The sequence below is a fragment of the Notothenia rossii genome, assembly GCF_949606895.1.
Source record: "Notothenia rossii genome assembly, chromosome: 9".
Lineage (NCBI taxonomy): Eukaryota > Metazoa > Chordata > Actinopteri > Perciformes > Nototheniidae > Notothenia > Notothenia rossii.
Window position 1 is genome coordinate 44920116 of NC_136907.1, and position 24339 is coordinate 44944454.

A 24339-nucleotide genomic window follows, 5' to 3' on the forward strand; every position below is an offset into this window, starting at 1 on the left:
GCATATGCTTCCAGCTGATCTTAAAACCAACCATCAAGCATTTTACAGTAACTTGAGATGCACATTTGAATGAAGAGTACATTTATAGTTATATTGACAAATGTACTAGTATTTATATTGTATACATCTGTACTTTGACCTGTTTGAATTGTTAGTGTGATTGGCATTACGTTTTTAGTGTTTGTTGATTGTTATACGTGTACCTGCCCAGGGACTGCAGATACAAGTGAGGTTTTAGTTGCTTTGACTGGAAGTAAGGTCATGTCATTACTAGCATGGCTACTTTTTCAGTTGTTCTTTATACAGTAGTTGATCAGTGTTGAAGCTATATGTTGATCATGTTATTAAATTGTAGGGCTGTCCCGAATATCATTTTTCGGGCTCCAGATATTCGGTACTAATCAGCAGCGAATATTCGGCGGGATGATTTGGAAGGGGGGGTGCGTAGTAATCTGCAGCAAACCGCTTCAACACGTGTATTTCGGTGTATTCACGGCATTCATTTTGTTATTCTACAGTATTGTTGTTTTATAGTTATGTGTTAATGTATATAACCCAATTTGTGTTCCTTGAAATTGAAAAGGATATTGCATTGTGTGTGTTACTTTCGTTGCAGTTGTATATGTCTTATCAGAGATGGAGTACTCGAGTCCTGGACTCGGACTCGAAGAGTGGTGACTCGAGATTGACTTGGACTCGTGAATTGGTGACTCGACTACAACACTTTCTTAAGTGTAATTTGGCTTGGCTTCCTATTTTGTATGGTCATGCTTTTATTTTGAAGGAGAGTTAGCGCTGTTGACAGGAAGTTATTGTTGCTATGGAAACAACGTGACGGAGACTAACAGAGAAAAAGTAATAGGCCTATCTACATTATAAAGATGGAGACAGTAAAGAATAAAGTTTATGGTTAAGTGTTAGCACCCCTCGAAGAGCCACAAGCTCTTACGTTGATATTGGAGTTTTTAATAAATTCAATTTGGCAGCCGCGCTGCTCTGCGGCTGCCACAAAAAAACAATAACGAAATTGAAACCCGAATAGTACTCCAACGAACAAATATTCGGATATTCGGGTACAGCCCTATTAAATAGTTAAACATTTATTGTCATTTTTGTTTATTGTAAATGTACCATTTTATATTAGTGTAATTTAAGTTAATTGAAGTAGTTGCTTTAAGCTCTATTCTGAAGGCAGCTTTGGGATCCTGGTGATTATGTACATATTGGAAACAGGTGGTGGACCAGAAGCCAGATGTCTTTAAATGAAAAAGCATGCCACAGGGCTATTATACATTGGAAACCTTTTCATTGTATTTTGTTCGCATTGGTTAATGGAAATAAAAGTAATAAAGAGTTTCGCTATCTGGTGCCTCAGCGGCCGTTTTACTTTTGAGTTGATTTTCAGTTTGATTTCTTAATGACATTGGCCGCTTAAATTAGTATAATGATACAATGGGGTATCAGCTGACAGTGAGCAGAAACTAACCAGAGGCTTCCCGGTCCAGTCGTACTGGTAGTCAAAGATGTATCCGTTCCTATCGAAGAGGTCTGTGAAGAGTTTCCTCAGGTAGTCGTAATCTGGCTTCTCGAAGAAATCCAGTCGACGCACGTACCGCAGGTAGGTGGCCATCTCTTCTGTTACAATCACACAGGTACCAAACCCACACACACATTCAAACAATGAGACACAAGATTTGATCAACATATGCTAACTTGACCATATTTGCAACAGCTGCAACACAATATTTTGTATTTAATTTGTAGAGCTGTGTATATACACACCTGGGAAGTTTTCACAGAGGACCTCTATAGGTGTGTCTCTCTTTGTGTCTCCTATCTTTTGATAACGTTCTTTCAGAGTGTCAGCCTTATGAAGTTGGAGACATGAAGGAATGTATTCACTGTTTGTAATGGAAGGCAGCTTAGGAGAGGTGATGCAGAGGGAAAAACAAATCTGACAGGACTGATAAACACTCACCTTGAGGCCCTGCCAGGGTAGGCTGCCTCGCAGGAAGTACATGAACATGTGACCTAGAGCTTCCAAATCATCCCGCCGGCTTTGCTCTGAAACACAGGAAAACCAAAGGCTTTAATTACTCTTGATCACGACAGATGGGGTTGTTTGTCCCATATTGAGTAGGCCTTCAAACTCAATCAGAATGAAAACAGTGACAAGATCATTATTACAAGAATAAATAGCTTATAATTGTGATGACCCTCTAATATTTCACACTATTTATTTAGCAATTACGCAAATATACTTATTTTCTATATATTTTTCAATTGACTGACTGACAAAAACGATTTGAAATATGTGACCTTGGGGAGCACGTTTTCCAAAACTATGTGATATTATAAAAACCTAAATATCAGAACTCTCTACACTCAACAAAACAACATCATTAATTCAGTCCCAATTGTTTCACCACATTTAACCGTGTCCATTTTCCCCTTTTTTGCACAATTTTTCATCTTCAACCGTCCTTAACTTGGGGACAACTGGCCGCGGAGAAAAGGCCATTTTCCTGGGAGGGAACGTGCTAAAAAAGGCACTTTTCTGTATAGTTACTTGCATTGAGCTGAGCCAAACAAAGAAACAAGTTCACTTGATGGACAAGCGAACGCTCCTGTTGCTCAATCAGCTAGAACTTTGCAAGTATAAAATAATACAATTATTTGGTATTATAAAAGTGAGGTCTACAGGCAAAATAAGCGGAATGTGCGATTTGGCATTTTAAATGAAACAAAATAGCTTTTTGAGAGCATTCAATATGTGTAAGATAATCTTTGAAAATGAGGGCCGGTGTTCACATCACAAACTAAGTTGTTCTCCCGAGCTCCCTGCCAGTGTCTTTCTGCCAGATCAAGGCGCTATGTGGTCACAGGCCTACAAAGTGCTGATTCGTTCCATTGTTGCATTTCTTAAATGCTAATTATCTTATTTTTATTAATAGTGCAATTTCAAATCTTATGTACACTTTATACTCCTTATATGTAAATTGCTCCACGGATTTTCTCAGGTAGAAGACACTTATATCATATCACAATTGTGTGATTTTGTTGTGTTTCTACAATATTTGTACAAAATTCTGCAGAATCCTCACCTAATTATTGAATTTATTAATAATTATCGAAACGCAAATGAAACGTATTTTGCTTACACACACGCCTAGACATCTATGGTTGATATGGTACATAGGTATCATTAGCGTGCTGCTAATGATGGCACGCTTGGTCGAATGCACTTATTGTAAGTGGCTTTGGATAAAAGCGTCAGCTAAATGCAATGTAATGTAATGCTTACCTTTCCCCAGATGTGTATTGATGCTCATGTATCTAGCCGTTCCAGTCAGACTCTTGTGCTCTCTGTATGGGATGTGTTTCTTCGTCTCTGGGTCAATGTATTCCTTGGCCAGGCCGAAGTCTATGATGTGGATGGTGTGTTGCCGTTTGGAGCCCGGTCGGCCCACCAGGAAGTTTTCAGGCTTCACGTCCCGATAGATCAAGCTTCTGGTGTGGACAAACTCCATGCGGGTGATCTAAAGGAAAAAGAACAGAGCACAAAAGGCTAAGAATAAGAGAAAAAGAATAATGACTATGTCACCACTGTTGTGCAGTTAGTCCATCCATTACTGGAGAATCTCACTGCTGTAATTGACCTGCTACCACACTTCATGCTACATTGTTACATTTATTTTATATATATTGCTTTTACTTACTTATCTACCTGAATGTATATTTCTGTAAATTGTAATCATTTTGTTGAAAACATCATGAGCATGACTTATATCTAATTGGGTTTTTTACATCTTTATCCATACATTTGCTGCAACAATGTACATTTCCCCTCTGTGGGACGAATAAAGGAATTCTGTGTTTAGAGATCAAAATCAAAATAAATCGGTTTTACCAGCTGTATAGCTATCATGAGGACAGTTTTCAGAGAGAAGGTCCGGTCACAGAGGTCAAACAGATCTTCTAGGCTGGGTCCCAGCAGCTCCAGAACCATAGCGTTGTATTTACCACACGGTCCAAAGTAAAATACCTGGGGCACACCCTCTGGGTGAACACACAGAGAAAGGACAGTCAGAACAGGAGTTGGACACATTGAGAAATCAACACGGTGCAGTTAGCTTCTGTCTGGCAGGCCATACTGAAGCATCTGCTGTCAGACCCACCCAGAGCAGCCTCTCTCCTCAGGCTGTAGGACTCCACTAGACCATCATCAATTGTTTATCTTTTCCTTGAGTAGAAACTGGGACTACAGCTTGTGCAACCCTGTCTCTAGAATGACAATAAATCATGAACTCGTGAAATATCCACCTAAAAGCCACAATGGCTGGGTGAGTTGACTCCGCTCAAAATACAATACAATACTTAATTCAACAGCAAATTAATGATATGAATATCTTTTAACAGAGATATGTCTTCATTATTTTAGCCGTGTGCATGTGACCTAGGCTACATTGAAGAAGTGGTTATCCAGTGACCTACTGTGAATAAAAGCTAAATTGCAGGCTCTGTGTATGTTGTCTTAACTCAATTCTGTGTGTTTTGGGCGTTTCTGTTTTTAAACATGACTTATTTAAAATCGTAATTCTCTCTCAGTCTACATTTTCTACATTCGCCTTTTATCTGCACTGTACCTTTGCTGCTCTCACGCTGTGGGACAAAATAAAGTAGTGATTTCCGATGTCGCAGAAACCATCAAGATTGAATCTTGTGCTTTTTTTTATTGCACCACCAGCGATTTTGTTGTTTTAATACCATCTAGTTATTAAAATATTTTTGGGTAAACACAAATGGAAATTATATTTTTTACATATAACGCAGGAAAGTGAAATCTGTATACTCTTTATGAAGCGCACAAGTGGCTAAGTTTGCACTGCAGAGACGGTGGGTTTAATATCCAATGGCAATCCTTCTGGTCTGTTCCCGTGTTCCAATTAATCAAGGGGTCTTGTCTGTCGTTGTTGTTGTTGTTGCTGTTGTTGCTTCACTAACAACTCATACTAGTTGATCTGAGGCCTGTACTACGAAGCCGGATTTTCGCTTAGTGCGCTAACTTCAGGGAAAACTCGGGGTTTCCGGTCCTACGACGCTGGTTCTCTTTTTAGCAGGCTAGATCTCCATGGTAACTTATGCTGAACAGATAACCTGCCCCGGAGCAGGTTAGGTTGCAGGCTAAGAGATCAACTCAGAGAAAGCACCGCCTGCTGACCAATCAGAGCTCAGTGTGCAGAGTTTAAATATATCAAGTCATATTACAGGAGAAAGGAAATACAGAAAAACTGCCGTTGCAGGAAAGACGGCCGGCAAAAATCACCGACTGTGTGAACGTGAAAATGAATAGAATATCACCTCCCATCTTCAGAGCAATCTGACTATTATGACATTAGCGTTAAGAAAGCTTACTTAAATATCTGCCACAATATAAGCAACCGGATCAGAGTAACATTAAGTACAGTCCGCGGCACTGTGAGTGCAGACGTCGATGTGTCCCATTATCATTTACATCCAGGGTATATGCAGGAATCCTGAAGTCAAATGTAATACCTTTTAAGACCTTTTTTAAGACCTTTTCCATACATTTTAAGACCAGCTGTATTCACCTTGCAGGTGCAACTATGTGGCTTTTATCTTGGATAAAGTGTTTAAGTCATGGATTTTTAAAGTGTAACTTCTTCATATTTGTCTAATATTATAGTTGACTTTTCATTCAGGAAGTATGACGCGCTGCGCTGTCAGTACGCTTGTCCATGTTTGTGATTGGTCGAATGCTCCAAATACCACCCCTTTCATGTGAACGTGCACCTAACTAGATAGGACACGGCTGGTTTGAGCGATCCACTTGATAACCCGCGTCGTAGGAACATTTAGCGAGAGCGCGTATGTTTTGGATTAGGCCAACCGGCTAACTCAAACATATGTTGAACCGGCTTTGTAGTACAGGCCTCTGGACATCGGCACAATAGAGGGAGAGCATCAACATGTCCAAAACATCGAGACTACACCCTCCCTAGGTCAAAAGTGTAGCAAGATATAAGATCAGTGCAAAATCAATCAGGTATTCCAAATGGGCCAAAAATATGGTCAAATCAGCAGAATTGTTTGACTAATATGGGACTTCTCTTTCAGAAATCATGATAAAAAGGAGAACTTGAAAAGGCTAATTTACTAATTCATATTTGTGTTTATCAAACGAACAAAACTCCTTATTCTTATGAATGTTAGTCACATGGAAATCCTTTCATTAAGACTCTGCCGATTGTCACAGTAGAAGACTTAGTGAAAGCCTTACCTGAACTCCCCAGCTGTTTGTAGAAGCGATATTCTAGGTGAAGCTGTGGCGCCCGGGACTTGATAGGCTCCTACAAAAGGAGGATGATGTCTCAATAACAATAGTCACACAACAGAGGTAGTAGTAAACAAATAAAACCCATTTCATAATATACATTTTTCTGACACTGCTGTCATACTGAGGATCCCAATTGTTGCAAGTATAGGATGGTTAAGTACAATGTGAAACAGCTTCATATGAAAAATGGAAGAATAATGCTCCTTCTTACTTAGACTAATAAAGTGTGCTGTCCTACAAAGCTATATAAGGACAGTGGTGCAAAGTAACTAAGTACAAGTACTGTACTTAGTTATTATTATTATTTACTTGAGTATTTCCATTTTATGCTTAAAATAAATTGAGAGGTCATTTGTGTACTTTTATTCCACTACATAATACAAAATATAATCAACACTTTAAGGCTTTAGTTGCACCCGGAGCAAATGTCAAAGGCCACTCAACAGTAAAAAAAAAAGAAGAATTAAATTCCAGCTTTACAGGCTTGGTAAACCCATTCAAAGATCCATGATTATAAAGAAAACATCAAAGATGTGATGTATTATTATGCTGCTGTGTTTATTGTATTTTCGTAACACTGGCACCACAATTTCCAATAAATAATGACTTATCTTATCTTATTCTGAAATGGGCCGATCTGCATGATAAGTACTTTTACTTTTGTTACATTAAGTATATTTAGATGCCAATACTTTTGTACTTGTACTTGATTGACATTTTGAATGCAGAACTTAAAACTGAGTTTTACTACACTATGGTATTTCTATTTTTACTCAAGTGCAAGATCTGATTACTTCTTCCACCTCTGTATACGGAGAACTTATTTTTACCAGTTTGATAGCCACGTATTCGTTGGTGTATAAGTTCTTCCCAAGTCGCAGCTCTCCAAAGTTCCCACAGCCGATCTTCTTCCCGACCCGGAAATTTGGTCCGACCATCAGAACCCCGGAGTTGGAGCTGGTTCCCCGGCTTCCGTGGCCCGATCGACTCCCTGTCTTCCCGGGCATCCTCTTCCCCTCCTCTGCCTCCCCCTTTGCTCCACCTCCACCTCCTCCTCCTCCTCCCCCCACTCCTCGCTTGTCAAAGTCCATCAGTTTGTGGTAGCCTGGCCTCTCCACGGTTAAGCCGATTCCATGCAACCACAACAACAACTACCAAAACAACTGCCTAGCAGCTCGACAGTCAAATGTTAGGATTTCCTACACTGAGACAAAACGTGGGAAAAAATGTTTAAGATGAACTGGGATAGATGTGAGATGAATTCGTAAAGTATGAAGTTAAGCAGAGCAAAAGAGCGCTTAGTACTATGAAAAAGATGGGCTGGTGAAAGTGTAAAAAGCAAAAGCTGATGATTATTGGGTGGGGTGTTTAGATGACTTAATGAAAGAGGTGAACAAGATGATGGGGTAAGGGGGTACCACTAGCAACTAGTTTTAAACCCCCTTGCAGGGGCCAGAGATGGTGATGGAGGCGAAGAGGTAATAGCCTGGTCAGTCACCATACGTTGCTATCCATATGCTAACATGCTATATGAAACTTGGAAGCTCCGCTAGCTTGAGGCTTTAGACAAACCAGTCCACCATGACAACTGCCTCTCACTCAGCCCTAGGGCACACTTTGACAACAGGAATGTGTTGCATTGATCAAAAATTATTTACATCGAACTTTCCGTTACCGCTAGATACTTTAGGTGTGTGATTTATTGCCATAGGGCTTGGTTAGTTTCTCTTCAGCTTGTGCTCCTGTAAATGCTGGATCTCTGTACGTGTCTTCTGTCGCACAGAGGCTGATAGTCTGTCACAACGCTTGGTCCTATGGAACACCGGCTGAAGCTTTGGGCTCTAGGTGTGAGGACCGCTGAGTGATGAGAAGTTTTAAAGCACCACCTGGAAGAGATACAGACAAAAAGATTAGAAATGATTTAATCAGAATCAGAGTCAAATGTATTGCCAGGTACGTTTACACATACACGGAATTTGCTTTGGAGGTGCTAACAAAAACAACATAAGAATATAGGTTGTAAGAGGTGAACAAAATAACGATTTTAAAACCATTTGAAATGTCAAAACCTCATAAAAACACCCAGACAAAAATCTATTTAGTGGTATTGGTAGGATTAGATTTATATGTAAAAACCTTTATAGCAGAAGTGACAGCATGTGTCCTCTAACAGAAAACCAGGCAAGATCTTCCTCCTGAAGGACAGGACATGTTCTCTAGTGTTTCTGATTTCCTCTTCTAATAATAACACTCATCCTGGCTTCTCCCGTTCCTTCCTCCTCTCCTCTCAGTTTCCCTCTGCACTTCATTTTCTTGCCATGCTACGTAAAGCCAGTAAATAACAATGTATGTATTTATGAGGTGCTAGTAGTATATGAATTCGGTTAGAGTCCAGTCCAACAGACCAAGTACGGAGTGTTGGCCTCCCTGGCACTGCCGAGGGGTCCTTGAGTACACCAGCCTCCCACACTCCTCCTTGGGCGCTGGATATATAATAATATAATATAACTCACTGCTCCTCATAGTAGGATGGGTTCAATGCAAATTCTGAAAGTGTCCTTGTTTGTACTATGGGCTCAAATTCTCCATTCTCCATGTATTCATTAGGATCTAACTATGCAGTTAGAAGATGAAAATAATCATTGTTCTATCTATACAATTTACCAAAAAATATCAATGTTCTTTGTTGCAAGTCAATTTGTTGGCACTGAGTGAATAGCGAAGACAATCAGTTCTAAATTACATTTGTAAATATTTTGTTATTCTAGTTTTATACCACCAAAAAATTGGCTTAACAACACATTTAATTGAAGATACACAGATATATAGTCACTTATACTCACAACAAAACACTCCATAAAAGAGGTTTGTGTTATTCTTTCTATGGAGGTACTGTTCCTACAAACGTCACAGCCTTCATGCCACACTGATGTATGTAAGTTTAGGTTGTTCTGTATTTGACTGTCAACAACAGAAAAACAGTTACTACCAAGGGAATCAGGGCCATTTCTTTAGTCACGATAATAACATGGAGGGGAAGAAAAGCAGTGAGGAGGAGGAGGAAATGTCTGTGATAGTGGACAATGCATTGTATGTGGAAGCATCTCCTCTGATGTCATTAACAGGAAAAACATGACCGCTGATCCGCTGTGAGGGCGACATGTGAACTCTAAACACCAGCAAAGTGACCCACTTCTTATATGGGTTTTTTGATTGTGTTTGCTACATTTCTGCAAAGACTACATAGAAATGTTCACAACAATCAATAGAACTTCTTTATGTAAAACAGGCACTTGAAATGACAACAGAACAGTCATAATGTATCACTGTGGTACATTAAAAACAACTATAACAGTCTAGTCAGATATTGACATTCTGATGTCATCAAACCCCTCTAACTACAGGCGACCCCCACAGGATATTGTAGCCAATAACAGCAGCTGAATGCATGTTAAAAAATGCCAATAGCATTGTATTAACTAAATATAACACACTGCAGTTTGTCATATATTCATTGTATTAAGTTTGTACTTTATTTAATATATTTTTCTCTATTCTTTTTTCAAATATATATTTTATTTGTATATTCGTTATATTTTGGAGCAAATTCCTTGTATATGTAAACGTACCTGGCAATAAACTTGATTCTGATGAACATTGTGATTCAGAAGAATCTCTCAAGTGTGACAACAACTTTAACTACAGAGCCGCTGCCTGCGTCGTCTCTTTACCTGTGAACTTGAATAAGTCGTTTCTGTGGTAACATTTTCAGCCCAGGTTTACACATTGACAAAATGAGGTTGCTCAAAACTAAGCAAACAAGTTAGTGAGATCTGCTAAAGTCCCAATTCATATTCAAATGTATCTGCGGTGACTGTAGTAAGAACCTGTAATTATATCCGCTGTAGCAGATCAAACACACCTCCCACAGAGGCCACTGTCAGATGGAGCTACCGACAGCACAAATCAATAATACTGTATAGGCCATATATGAGAAGGGTTAGGCCTGCGCAAAGCAAGAGGCAACATCACTCCCACAGTCTTTGGCTCAGCTCAAAGAAAAGATGGCAACTCTGGCATGAACAGAATCTAGAAGAGTGGCCTTTTCTTGAACATTGCTTTGAGCTAGTTATGTTTGGTAAACATTAACTTGCTGTAACAACTCTGCTCCTTTTTGTCCCTTTGCTTTTGCATATGTATGTATGCTATTTATGTCTTTTAACAAATCCTAGGATAACAAATAGTTCCACTTTCTTTAGTCAATTCTCTACTAAAATCAAACCATGCCCCTAACTGGAAAATATCTTCAAAATAGGTTAGTATCAATCTATTTATGCTAGGTACATATGAAATACCTTTACCATATTTAAAATGTTCTTTGACCCCAGTACTACTTATAACAACGGATCATATGTTCAAATATTATTTGAGGGTGCACGGGAAAAAAGGCCTTACAAAGAATCCTCGGAAACCCTTACTGGCAAATAAACTTGATTTTTTATTGAAAATATAAAAAGCAATATAGGTGATGATAATGAAGTAGACCCACTAACCTGCATTCATCCTCACATCCAATAGTATCTTCTACACAGCAAGCCACAGGCTACAAACCTGACCTCAATCACCGACACAACAGATTGAACTCTTTTTCCAAAAGAACACAAATGTGATGAAGACAAACTGTTTCTTAGATATGCCTTTGTTGACTTTCAATACAACATCTGCCCAGAGCTTCTGTATCAGCAACGTTATACACCATTTATTTGCTGTATTTACAAAGGCAATCTGCTGACAATGCAAATATCAATACATGCTTATTAGGGGAACATATATTAGCATGGGGATATATACATGCAAGAGCTTCCAACATGCAGTGTATTAAAGATTCCACAAAATGTATGCTACATTCCAGGTGCAATAAAGGAACTGTATGGTGTCTTTCCAATACATTACAAGTTACTCTATTTTTTTACTCTAAAAAGGTAACAAATGTACTATATATACTGCTCTCTCTACTTTGCAAGTCTCCTCCAATAATCGTTGTTAGGTTTGGTATAACAACATTTCAAATGTATATTCCTAAGAGAAGGTTTGCATTTGCGTATCAAAAACACCTAACCGTATTACTAGATAAGGAGCATGTGGTACTGGTGGCCCCAATGGACGGACAGGCTTGATCCTACTAGTCAATCTCTTCATTTCAAGCTTTTCTCCGCAGCCATTTCAACGTTCTGACTTACATTTTGAAGGGAAATACGGTTTATATCAAGCTGTGCCAACATGGCCTTGTCTCACCACCCACACTCCAACGATCAACTTAGCTGCACCCCCTCTTACTGGTCTCCATTAATGGATTTAGGTACCTGTGAAGAGGCCTAACTGATATACCATAGAACACAGTTCTGTTCAAAATCGTGGTATCTGCCACTATTTCTGAAATTAGCCCAGAAAGCTGTTAGGGGGGTGAGCTGTTTCAGAGTTTGCTAATGGAGCTAATGTTAGCTGAAACGACTGCAGCAGATTCCAACATATGTGCAACAGTAACTGTTCAATCTACTAACCATACCCCGGCGTTCGATACCCGATGAAAACTGGAAGATTATTTTGGAAGTTGTAATATTATAGTGTTATTGCACGTCAACATATTCACCAACCCAGGCAACGCAGGAAGTTCGGTTTAGGCCACAGGAGTTTGTGTGTGAGTGTTTGGCCTTGGTGTAGCTTGTCAACGTCAGCTTCATTGAAACCAATTGGAAATAGCAAAGTAGAGAGAATGCAGTAGCACATTGAGGGAAGTAATGTCAGAAAATACAACAACTACAGTTGTAACGAGTAGCAGTGAAAAAGGACCACATCAACAGCTCTCTAGCCAGCTAAGGTTAGCTTTTACTAGCCTCTGTGGTCGTAACAAGACGTAGCCTGGTAGAAGCTAACATGTTAGCCAGCTAGCTAACTAGCCAGTGTTGGCTAACGCTGAATTTCTGCCCATAGATACATTCATTCATAAACATAGCTAGCTAATTCAACAAACCAATATGTAAAAAGTTCATAGAACGACAAAACGTACCTAAACCGACGTTCTTTCTGTTGCTATTCGTCTACTTCGGGATAAATGTTCTTATTTCCTTCGTGTCGTTTTCCTGCTCATCTCTTTTTCTGTGGATGTTTGGCTAACCAGCTGAAAAGCCTTGCTAGTGACCGTAACGCAATTTGCGTAGAAGAGGATCAGTGCGGTAGTAAACGGAGGAGGCGAGCGTAAACTGCTTTGAAGAATACCAACAGAAAATCTGTGTGCGTGAGAGGGGGTCACGCACACTTTGATTTGTGGAGAGATGTTTTGCTTTTCACCAGCACTTTTTTCATACTCTTTTCTGGTGTTTCTAAATATTTGTATCCAATCTAGAAAGTCATATGATGTGGTATTACCTTTGTATACCAGCATTTTATTTTATTTACCCGCATATGTAATATTTGGTTCTAGATCTTTAACAATTTTCCTGGTTGTCTGTACTTTGAATAACTGCACCTTTTTGAAGGAATTTGCACCACTGAATACTGAAATACCCTCTTAATGTCCTGAATTACCCTTGTGATCCTATCTTATAAAGGATGCTAAATCTAGTACTCACCTTACATATTCTCTTAATAAACTCATGTTCAATCAAATTGCTCTTACAAATCATATAAAAAGGTTCGGTCAGCAGAGCAAAGAAGGATTGTCTGGCAGCCCCAATTAATTGTTAATATTGTGAATAGTGTTTAAACTACTATTCAAGCTTTGTCGTTCTTGTTAAATATTTCATTTTAAATGCGTCAAATATGTCTCCGTTTATGGACTGCACTGTCAGAAGCCAAATGAGCAACATTGTATTACATATGTTAAAAAAGGTCATGTCATATAGCCTATTTTACTTATTTTAAACTCATAATATGCTACTTTAATGTTATTGGCTGGGTTTACCATGGACATTAAAAGTAGGCTACAATAAAACTACTATAAACGATATTAACTACATATAAATACACTGTTACACCTACCCTGTTACAAGGTGTAATTTGTCTTTTTGATTGAATAGATAACAGTTATAGACTGTATAGACTGTCAGGCTACGACTGACTTCCTGTCATTGTGGTAACATCAGTGATAACGTTGTTTATAATATGGGGATTTTTGAACAGTTATTGACCATATATGGGGGTTTATAGTGATGGTCAGCGTTAGTCGTGGCTGTCACAGCCTTCATCAGCTGCACATCCTATCTGAGATCTACGTCAGAAGCTTCTGTCAGTGTTCTACTGTATGTTCATGTAAGTGTGAGATAGAGCTGACAGTGAATCCAGAGTCGTGCTCACACAGTGACAGATCACAGAGACGATGAGAAGACTATCACACATGTTGCTTCTGCTGGTGAGTCTGCTGTACCTGAGTCCTGCTGAAGGTAAGGTTAAGATGAGGAGGAAGAGGAAGACCAGATGTATTTATTTTTTTATTGTCCATACGTTGCAAGACTGTGGACTGAGATTCAAAATTGGCTTAAGACACTTTATATTGATTTTGCATTTTTAGATTTCCCTTTGGTCTTTTGTTTGGGCTTTTGGATGAGGACAATACACAGTTGATGAATACAATTATTCTTCTGGCAAAGATACTTATTTTTAAAGCTCAATCAAGGGAACATCTGAATTTAAGGTGTGTGGAAAATAGATTAAAAAAACAATTTATTTTGGAAAGGATCCTTGCCTCAAAGATTCAAAGGATGGCTCAACACACCATGAAATGGGAAACAATCAGCTCTAGCGAAGAGTGGGATATAAAGGAATAAAAAATGCTTTTGATGATATTGGACTGTCAACCTATTTTTTTTTGTTTTGTTTATGAAATGTTGAAGTGACCAACTGACTGTATTTTATTTTATTTTTTTCTGTTTGTTTTTGTCTGAGATAGGAATGTCTCTTTTTGCTATTGTAATGTCCATGTTTTGTGTCTGTAGCCTGTACAATAAAAAAAAAAGTTAAGCCTTTGTAAATCAAATCACATTATAAGATAAGATCAGATGTCCCTTATTGATCCCAAGTTGGGACATTTTATAAAGATGATATTAAAGCAAAGTAGAACAAAAATCATTTACATATATAATTCATGTGTGCAATTTGTAGGGTTTAAGAATACATTCAAATGTAAATGCAATGACTGTGAGTACAAATCAAATTGTTCAGGGTTACTGAAGGGGAGAAAACAGAGTGAAAGTTGGTTCAATAAAGAAACAATGGAGCAGGGATTATTCATATTATTATCAGTGGTAGTGTAACTAGAAAATGTGAGTCTATCTGTCTGCATTAGATTTAGTAAGAATTAGAAATGGCGGCACAGCCATATTAGTAAAGATCATAGTCATCGATCGATTTTTGCTGGTGGGGGCCTTTTTATTTGCTGTAAAACCACAGTAATGATCACTATGTGTGAAAAACGAGGATACACTATTTATGTAAAAAGCCTTGTAAGAAAAAGGGTACGTGTGCAGGAGAACTCTCTGACCCAAAATGCATTGCACATGCAGTATATTTCAGAATGTTTTCTTAATATGATATCCTCGTGTACACGACTTTCATTACGTATATGCAAACGTATTATATTTTCTCTCAATCTTCCCATTGATATGCAACTGTATATTGGACTACTTAATCATTTGTTACATCATTGTTTTAAAATAACACTGTGCAATACTATTTACTGTTTATCTGCTACTTCATTCATGTTAAATGTTCACTCACTTTTATAATGCTGGTAGTAACCGTTTCTACCTTGTATATCTACTTATTAGATTTGTATTTTATTAACGTGTGCTTGCCTCTTTACTTATCATCTTAGTCTACTCTTTTATTTTGTATGTGCACTATTTTGAACAAAGAAATATCTTGTGCTCATGTCTGAGTTCTGTCACGTCTCTAGGTGGTTGCAGCAGAGCTATTGTAATTATTTCCGGAGATGATCGGTTTCTGTCCTCTGGAGAGGGCTTCAACCTGAGCTGTGAGTTCTCCTGCCTGAGGGCCCACCATGTGGCCCAGCTCTGGAGAAGCGCCCCCCAGGAGGGAGATACCATCTCTGCAGAGGTTTTCTGACCTTGACATTTAATATGGCATGAATTAAGTGTACTTTTGATTATGCAACACACTTTTAAATGTTGCAACAATATAAGCTCTCCTGTTGTAAAGGACGATGTTGATGGTTTTGATATCGTTACATTTTTATTGTATTTTGTCCAAAGCCACTTATAATATGTGCATTCAACTAGTCTGCCCTCTCTTAATCCAATATTGAGTTGGTTTGGTTTTAGTCAAAGATTTCTTTAATGGAATTGTTAAAACATTTTTCATGCTAAATTAGTTTTTTACAAGAAACTTGTGCACAGGTCTAGTAAATAAAATATTGAAACTGTTGATTTCGCACACTTCTTTGTGAAGAACCTCTGTTTTACAGATCTGTTGAAAGAATTACCTTATTTAATTTTTTCAAGAAAGTCTTAGCTGACTTATAATATTTAGTCGAGAACAGGTTTAGAGTCAATGATGTGGATAAATTGCGAAAATCATGCAAGCACATCAAATTAATCAAATACGATGTAGTACACCCTTAATCCAATGAAGTGCACGTTTTGTTCATGAATGATGGTATTTGACCTTGACAGATCCAATCCCTGATCAACACAGCATGAACACCTGAAATCACATGCTTTTCAACACAAACGTCAGCAAAAATATGAGCACTTTTAACAATGTGTACCTCCATCTAAAATAGCATCAGAGAAAAGGTTCATACAGTCTGAAGTGGTTTAGTTTCTTACCTTGCTACAGTACAAACTGTGTTAGAACACACTAACCTTTGTGAGCTGTGGCTATCAGACCCCTCCAACACAACGACCCCTCCCCCACAGAGGAAAGAACTCTGAAACTTGATGTTAAAAAAACATCCAGGTCTGGTGCTAAAGTGCATCTCTACAGTAACATCTGTTTTGTCTCATAGGAGAGCATGTCTCTTGTCAACATGAGCTTCGCCCTCCCTGATGTGATCCTGGTTCTGAGGATCCGCTCTGCCACCCAGGCCCACAGCGGGGATTACTTTTGCAGGACCCAGCCGCCGGACACCATCAGCCCCAAGGTCTCCATCCAGATAGCAGGTTAGGTGACTTGCTTTAAAATGACCTTTTCAACTGAAAGGTGATCGTTAGGAATATATCATACGTTTATAATTAACTCAAATAATGATGTTTGACATAGCAACATTGTTGTTTTGTTAAAATATTAGGACAACCTATTCATATGAACATTTTAAAATGACTTATGTATTTAATAATATTAAACACTTTGTAGCTGTATAGCCTATTGAATGATGAACCGCATCCTCTCCAGATAACCTGACAACATCCAACCCGGCCCCCTCCAGCCCCCCCCACTGTGACAGCAGCCAGCAGCACAGCAGGGCCACAGGTGAGAGCGCACTGTGTGTCGGGACTCTGTTTAAGAGTTATGGATTCTCTCAACACTTATAACATCTATGTCCATCTAATATCATATTCCATATCTCAACCACAGCCAAATAATAAATACATCCATATTTCAATTTCCTATGTCTGTGAGGAGTTCATCCCGTGCCTGGAGTAAGAAACGTAATAAAATAAAAATTGTTTTAGAGATTTAAAAGAGGAAACAATGTCAGCCTGCCTGAGCTGCCGGGAAAGTAAAGGCTGTCCCCCCCGATGAAAGTTAAGATTTTGGAACAATCAGTACGGCCCTGCCCGAGGACCTCAGCAGTGTTCAGCTCACAGAGATTTTAGGCATGCAAGGCTTTAACAAAGAGTAGTAAACATGAACATGTTAAACAGGTAACAAGTGAAGGGCAGCAAGGATTGATATGATGCAGTAACTTCTTTTAAAAACCTGGCAGTGTTTTGTACAAGTTGCAGGCTTTGGACGTCTCTGGCCCATTGGACCAGAAAAAGATCCAGAATGCTGCACTGTGTCAAGGGGTTAGCAGTCAAGGAACATTAGAATGGATACAGGCCTCTACAGAGTGGTGCAGTGAAGACGTATTTATGGAGGCCGACCTGGAAGTGTTGCATATCAAGGGCTCCCTCCACAAAAAGCAGTGGGATATTATATTGCTTTTTGGAAAATTGCAGTAAATAGGGTTTTGTGGCAAACACATGTTTATAATACTTATATACTTCAATGCTTGTATTGACGGAATTGGAAATTCTAACTAATTTATGTGTTTTGGGACAAATTTCTACAGTAAGCCAATGCTGACTTTGACCTTTGACCAGAGCAGTGTCAGTGCTGTGTATAAAACCAAACCAGACTGTCAATTTGCAGATTGTAGAGTCAACATCAAAAGACACATTTATTTCTAAAAAACGTGGGTAAAAATGTTGGGTAACAGATGGTCCTAAAGTGACTTTAAAGTGACTTAAAACAGAGAGATCCTCCAGAGAGGACTTATTTGTGTTCAAAGCAGTTTGAAAGGCAACATTGTCTGCAAGCAAATGATAGAAATCATATAACTGCAGTTCCTTCCTGTTGTGTTGTCTGAGAATGTGGTCAAACCACCAATGCATGAGCCTCACAGTGTCATTGCAGTTTACGAGTAAATCAGAACATGTGAAGTAGCTATTTGCCCAGTTTTAAATGTATCCCACGTTTTTGATGGTACTGCTTTGGGGCACCATCCACTGCTGAGAGTGCGAATCGATTAAAGGAATTAAAATCATTCAAAGGCTTTATTTGTCATATGCACAGCTATAGTGAAGTTTTAGCTATTAAAATCTTGAGTCTCAGGCTCTTCCAACAATGCGACATACAATATACTTAACATAAAATAAAAAATAAAATAAATACACAAGATAGCACAATAGACAATATGGTTCAAGTAAGCTGCAGGAACAGGACAAATATGATTTACATAACACCTAATTAGAAATCAATATTGTGGAGTACAATACATTCACTGTATTGTAATTCTATATAAATGTGAACATATGAGGACTATAAACAGATACCAATGGCCCATGTTATGGGGGCTGATGAGACTAGACTGGGTTAATTATTCCCATCATATGTCTCTTCTAATTTCACTTGTTTAAGTATTTTGTCCTATTTTACTCCTTCCTCAAACCCTGCCTCTCTTCATCTCTGTGTATGTTGCAGTTTTGCCTCTGAGAGATTTTATGAAATTAAAATATGCATCCTCTGTCCATGCAGCTCTGCAGGGTCAGCTGTGGTACTGGATCCTGCTGGGGAAAGCTGCCCTCCTCCTCTTCAGTTTGGCCTGCCTCGCTGTGAAATACAAGAGAGCATGAGAAGAAGAAGAAGATCTCTCCCCACAGCTGAGATTTGTTTTTAAAACATTATTCCATATTTTAATTCCTGCATTGCTTCTGTCCTAAAATGAAACATTTCTGGATGCCTCTATAGAGTTGATCTTCGTGCTTCCCTGGAGATTGTTAATGTTTTTGTTTGGCTTTATTTGTGTTACATTACATTAATCAAACATGGAAATCGTATTCAATTCACTCTTCACATCTGAGTGGTTTTGTTTATTTTTGGTATAAATAAACTTGATGGTAATAGGGGATCAAATGATCAATTATTTGTATGTTTGTCATTTTATAATGATGTGTGACCATACTGCATAACATTAATAACAAATCCCAATGCAGAGACAGCAAACAGAGTTTCTCAAAGTAGGTATAAATCATGTGGGAGTAAATGTATGAAGGTAGATATGGTGCAAAATGTGAGAGCTTGTAAAACCTGATGTGAGCACTTGCAGAAAAAAAATCTGAGCTTGTGTGCATACATTTATACTTGTATAAAATATCCACGTATCTGTGAACCAAATTTGAAGTCACAGAAGAAAAAAAATAAGTTTTGTAGCTTGTAGAAAAAAAATGAACTTAGTGATGAAATGTTCACTTGCAGAATTTTTTTTTTTTTTAAATATATTTTCCATTACAACTGCAACTTGGTTATTACAACCTCTCAAATCAGTCATTAGAACTTCACGAATCTGCTCTGAATCGGCCTTGACTTTTGCTACACTTCTTGCGATGAATGTGTCGCAAAAGTAATTTTCCCCTGTAGATGTGTGGGGAGGGAGGGGGGTTGGTGCGAAGGGGCGGAGCTATCAGAACGACGAGGCTCGGGTCAGTCACACAGTCACAGTCATAGAGAGGCGAAGGGTTATGGCTAGAAAGGATCCGTCTAATGTAAATATGACGTCACGTTCTCGTTCTAACTCTCGTTGTAATCGGAGCGGCTCGGTTGTAATCGGAGCGGCTCGGAAGCGCAGTCACGTGGCTGAATGTTTACGTTTGGGATGGCGAGAAACTAAACTATATTAAGTATGTAAATAAATGTTAGCGGTCTTGCTGTTGAAAGAAGAATGACAACACTGTAGATCAGCAACACTATGGTTTATTTTGTATTCACAGGCACGTCAACGTTGTTGCAGTAAAAGTCCCAAGATAGTTCCTGGTGCAATAAAATGTATGTTGCATGTTACTGCTGTAGATGTGTTTACCTCTTTTATATCCCGTTGGGTAGTTTAATCTTCAGCAATGCATCATATTCTATAATATCATCATATATGTGTAGCTTTGTCTCTGTCGTATCTTTCAAAAGTAAAGTGAAACAGCTGTTTTCAGTTTTGTGATGATGCATTTTCCAGCTGATCCAAGAGGCTTTTTAAACACCTTACTTGGCTTAAGAGGGAGGGGAATTTTCTCAACACATAAAGGAACACTTTATCCTTCAGTTTATCACAAACATTACATCAACACATTTGGAGATCCTAATTTGAATCCAGTCTGTAATTTGATATTAAGGTTTTAATAATGAAATGAGGTCATGAATCGAGTTCAAGGTTAAGATCATCTTTATTATCCTATGTACAAAAATTAACATACAACATTAATATAACAGTAACGAATAAAACAAAATAACACTATGCAACTCTGATCTTCTTGCTGATACTTTTCAAAGTTACTTTTACATTTGCTCTACTTCTCCTGCTACTGTTTGCTCTGCTTTCAACTTCTCTTTCAACTCTGCTCCTTACTCTGCTTTCCCTGTTTCCTCTGTTCTCCTCTCCTCATCTTCTCCTCAGACTATCCTCCTTTTGCTGTATCCTCGCCTCTCATGTTCTCCTCTACTCATACTCTCCTCCTTTTGCTGTCTCCTCTCCTCTGTTCTCCTCATCTCCTCAGACTCTCCTCCTTTTGCTGTTAGATATTTAGACTGTAATGACAGCTTATGATATACTTTTGATAACTACATAAATCACATGCAATGGATTCAAAACGTTGTTTTACTTACCACCTCTTTACAGCTCCATTCATCTCCAAGCTTCCAACATTCACCTGGCGGTGGTGCCTTGGATGAAAACAACTTTTGATATGATACAATACAACAAAAATAGTTAACAACTATCCACAGCAATAAGCACAATGAGAAGACTAATGGTCTCTTTTATACCAATTTCTATTGGAGTGAAATGAACTGTGCCATGTCACATAGGATTGGAATGGATGATTGGCTGTGTTTTGTAAATATAGAGGAGATGGCAAAAGTAAATATACTTTGTTCTTACCTAAAGCATATATCCTCCTCTTCGTACCCCTGCCTGCTCCTCCCGCATTAGACTCTGGGGACTTAGCTTTTAAAATCTTGTTCAAGCTGTCCACTCTGTAGTTGGATCTCATGACCTCAGCTTATGACCCACCCGGCCTGAAAAAGGGTGTCTACGATGGCTGGTACTGAGAGGTGTTATGGTCCTCTTCTGCCTTTTGTGTTTGGGGGGCGTGAAGGTGAGAGGAAGACTACTGTCATGTGGGGTGTGTTGCTTTACGTCCTCCAAAAGATCATTTAGTCTTGATATCACTGTACACATGAACGTCTCATCCTGTAGGTGGTATGTGTGCTCAGTAATTTCCCGCAATAAGGTCCCACACTGCTGTCGTTTCCTATCTCTTGAGGACTTTGAGTGGTTACCACTGCTCTGATTACAACGAGAGTTAGAACGACGTCTCTTCCCGCGTCCCGCCCACCCCGACCCTTTCCGATTACAGCTGAGCCGCTCCGATTACAACGAGAGTTAGAACGAGAACGTGACGTCATATTTACATTAGACGGATCCTTTCTAGCCATAACCGAGGCGAAGTCCCTCCCCTTCCGGGAGCCTCCATGGGACCCCGGAAGCGGAAAATTATACATTGAAGTCAATGGAGAGAGAAAAGTTATCTTTTGATCCCGTTTGAATTGTGCCACGAATGACACATATGATGTTTGTCAATCTTAAACAATCATTTCCATGTAAAAAAGTCACAGTTTCGTAAAACTGTTGAAATATAAGACTATGAAAAATACGCAACTAGAAAGACTACAAATCCCAAATGCATTCTGGGTCGCGTAAGTGATGTCATAGGCGATAATGCTCCAAGACTGGTTGCGAGGTTGCGACTTGCAAAGCAAAGAAGAAGAAGAAGAAGATCTCGCAATTAAAGCAAAGAAGAAGAAGAAGACTGAGTTATTCCCTCCAATAAATATAAGAGATTGCTCCAATAAATTCACTTTTACAAGATGCCTGTGTGCTTTGTACCAGGTTGTAATCACAAAAGTGATCATACCACTTGCTCGTTCTATCGCTTCCCGTCTGATGAAAGGACCAGGAGTCGTTGGACCAAAAATATCAGGTAATATACGTGTTTTGCATGGAACATAGTCAAGTTAGCTACCTAGCTAGTAGCGAGCATGTTAGTTAGCATTACATTACATTACTTAGCCTTGTCATTTGTATTAGCCTTAACAAGAAGTAAACCAAAATGTTAAACAGTAAGAGTAGTCATGATGGTAAGTATTTTGTGAAACATTTGAAGAGTAGCCTATCGCCCCCTGCACCAGGTGCTAAGGGGGCGGGAGGTAGGCAAACGCCACATTAGCCTCTTGATCTTTTGTACTTAATGCTATCTGCACAAATGGTTAACATTGAACATTAAAATATCAGGCAGTTCAGGGAGAGTCGAAGGAAGGAAGGCAGGCAGCTTTGCATGACATTCTTCTGGACGTGTTTCATTGTGATGATAGTGAGAGTGAGTCAATCTGTTTGTTGGAAAGACAGTAGTTGAGTGATTACTGAGAGAAAATTATTAAAAGAGATAATTATTCAGTGTTGTTACTTTAAAGTGTTGTTACTGACCTTTTTCTCTTTTATTTTCTTTATCTCACCTGCAACTGCTGAGACCCTGAGGAACATGCACACTGGACTGACCTGCTCTGGCAACCTGATTTCCACTGTACGCAATAGTATTTGGTTATGGTATATTATTTATATACATCAAAGGCACAATGCACCCCCCAGAGACACACATGTATTGAGTGTGATATTTTGCATTGGTCATGTGAAATCATCTTTACATACTAGAAAACTGTAGGAGCGGCAACTTGTTTTGAAATTGAATTTTTAATATCCGATAATAAAGTTGATCTGTTTTCTTTATTCTTCTCTCTTCCCAGCTCCATCCATCACCATTTTCTGTTCCTGCAGGTCCTGCTTGCTAATCAAGGCTCATATTTTTTTACACAATTACAAATAAAGTCAATGTATTGTATGACATGAAGTTGTGCTTCATTCTGAGTCAATAATAAATTAATTCTGCCTTCAACTGCAAAATTATTGTGGACTGCACCGACATCCATGTAGCTGCCCCCCCAGTAAGATGAACCAAGCAAAGTTGACACTCAACATACAGCTGTGCTCTTAAGTTTACATGAAGAATTTGTGAAATATTGGTAATAACAGGTTTAAATGATTATTAGTATTCATTATATAATTGTCTCATTGTAGACGAGCAGACAGGGAACCAGATGAGAAAAGCAGAATATGCAGCTGCCATTTTCCACATGGAAAAGAGAAAGGGCCAAGTGTATTTGAGTGGACAAAAGAGAAATCCCAAATACGAAAAATAAAATTATACAATTTACAGATATGTATACAAATATATATATCCTATATACATCATGTATAATGATGGTGTATGATGTAGAAGGAAGTGTGGTAGATAACAAGTAAATATAGAGTTACATACAGATCCATGTTACAGAAAAGGATGGAATAACTAAGAAGCACGCAGTATAATAATAATTACATGCAACAATTAACTGCTCAGCATCTCCACCACAATCCCAATCTGCTGTGTCCTGTTTTCCTCCCCTCTGCATAACACTCCATCACACATACGAAACACAACGCAGAGTCCGAGGGTGTTAAGAGTATGTTTATTTAAATGTCCTCCTCTCTACTGGCCAACACAGGGAGCATATGCTGGGTGTAGAATTGTTCCAGGAGGAGGAGATTTCCATCCCATAAAGGGTCTTTGGGGATGGGGATGATGATCGCCTCCTTCGTGGTCCACAGTAGCAGAGACTCCGGTCTGTGATGTGCAGCTGTTATATAATATACAATACATTTTTGAAAAACATTTGATCAACAAAAAAGGATTTGGTCAGGATCTAGAGTCAGTGTGTAGTTTATTAATTAATCAATGCTCTCTACATTAGGAAAACACATACCAGTGTACCAGAGGGAGTCACACACAGCTGTGCCTAGATAACCAAACAAATTGACAAGATAACCAAAATCCTTGAATCTACACACAGCAAATAAACTCAAATGACACAACGAGATGTAAAAAGGAGATCACACATATAGTCGATATAAAACTGGCCGCTTCAATCTGAAGAGCAACTAAAACAAAACACGGGAGTGTATCTTGTTCTTGTGAACACTAATGTTATCCACAGCATACACAGAGACCACGAAGTTCTTAAGGAGAAAACTAGTTGCTAAAACAAAACACTTTAGTGTACCTTGTTAGCTAATGTTAGCTAGCTGACATTAACGTTAAACATTGCACTAATATTACTCACTG

The 24339-nt window shown here is 38.7% G+C and overlaps 2 protein-coding genes and 1 long non-coding RNA gene across 6 annotated transcripts in view; 2 read left to right on the forward strand and 1 right to left on the reverse strand.

The window, feature by feature from the left end:
- Positions 1 to 12582, reverse strand: part of LOC307018895 (casein kinase I) — a 29593-nt gene extending 17011 nt beyond the window's left edge. For 2 of the 4 annotated variants that reach the window (XM_079649397.1, XM_079649395.1), the window contains exons 1-8: positions 12426 to 12582; positions 7189 to 8244; positions 6302 to 6371; positions 3911 to 4059; positions 3305 to 3539; positions 1979 to 2064; positions 1783 to 1867; positions 1487 to 1632 (exon numbers count right to left, since the gene is read on the reverse strand). In XM_079649397.1, the coding sequence (XP_079505523.1) occupies positions 1487 to 1632; positions 1783 to 1867; positions 1979 to 2064; positions 3305 to 3539; positions 3911 to 4059; positions 6302 to 6371; positions 7189 to 7449 (1032 nt within the window). In that variant the 5' untranslated portion in view covers positions 7450 to 8244; positions 12426 to 12582. Of the gene's footprint in view, positions 1 to 1486; positions 1636 to 1782; positions 1868 to 1978; positions 2065 to 3304; positions 3540 to 3910; positions 4060 to 6301; positions 6372 to 7188; positions 8245 to 12425 lie in introns of all 4 variants that reach the window. The other 2 variants (XM_079649396.1, XM_079649394.1) reach the window with 1 other exon arrangement.
- A 1169-nt stretch (positions 12583 to 13751) lies between these two features.
- Positions 13752 to 19312, forward strand: LOC307019882 (uncharacterized protein; the record flags this gene model as incomplete). Its single annotated transcript, XM_079650985.1, has 5 exons — positions 13752 to 13797; positions 15309 to 15469; positions 16380 to 16533; positions 16766 to 16843; positions 18614 to 19312. The coding sequence occupies 5 exons, from the start codon at positions 13752 to 13754 to the stop codon at positions 18709 to 18711; spliced, it is 537 nt and encodes a 178-aa protein (XP_079507111.1). The 3' UTR covers positions 18712 to 19312.
- A 2559-nt stretch (positions 19313 to 21871) lies between these two features.
- Positions 21872 to 23073, forward strand: LOC307018906. Its single transcript, XR_013802537.1, has 2 exons — positions 21872 to 22704; positions 22925 to 23073. It is a non-coding gene; the product is annotated as an uncharacterized lncRNA (long non-coding RNA).
- The last annotated feature ends 1266 nt before the right edge of the window (positions 23074 to 24339 follow it).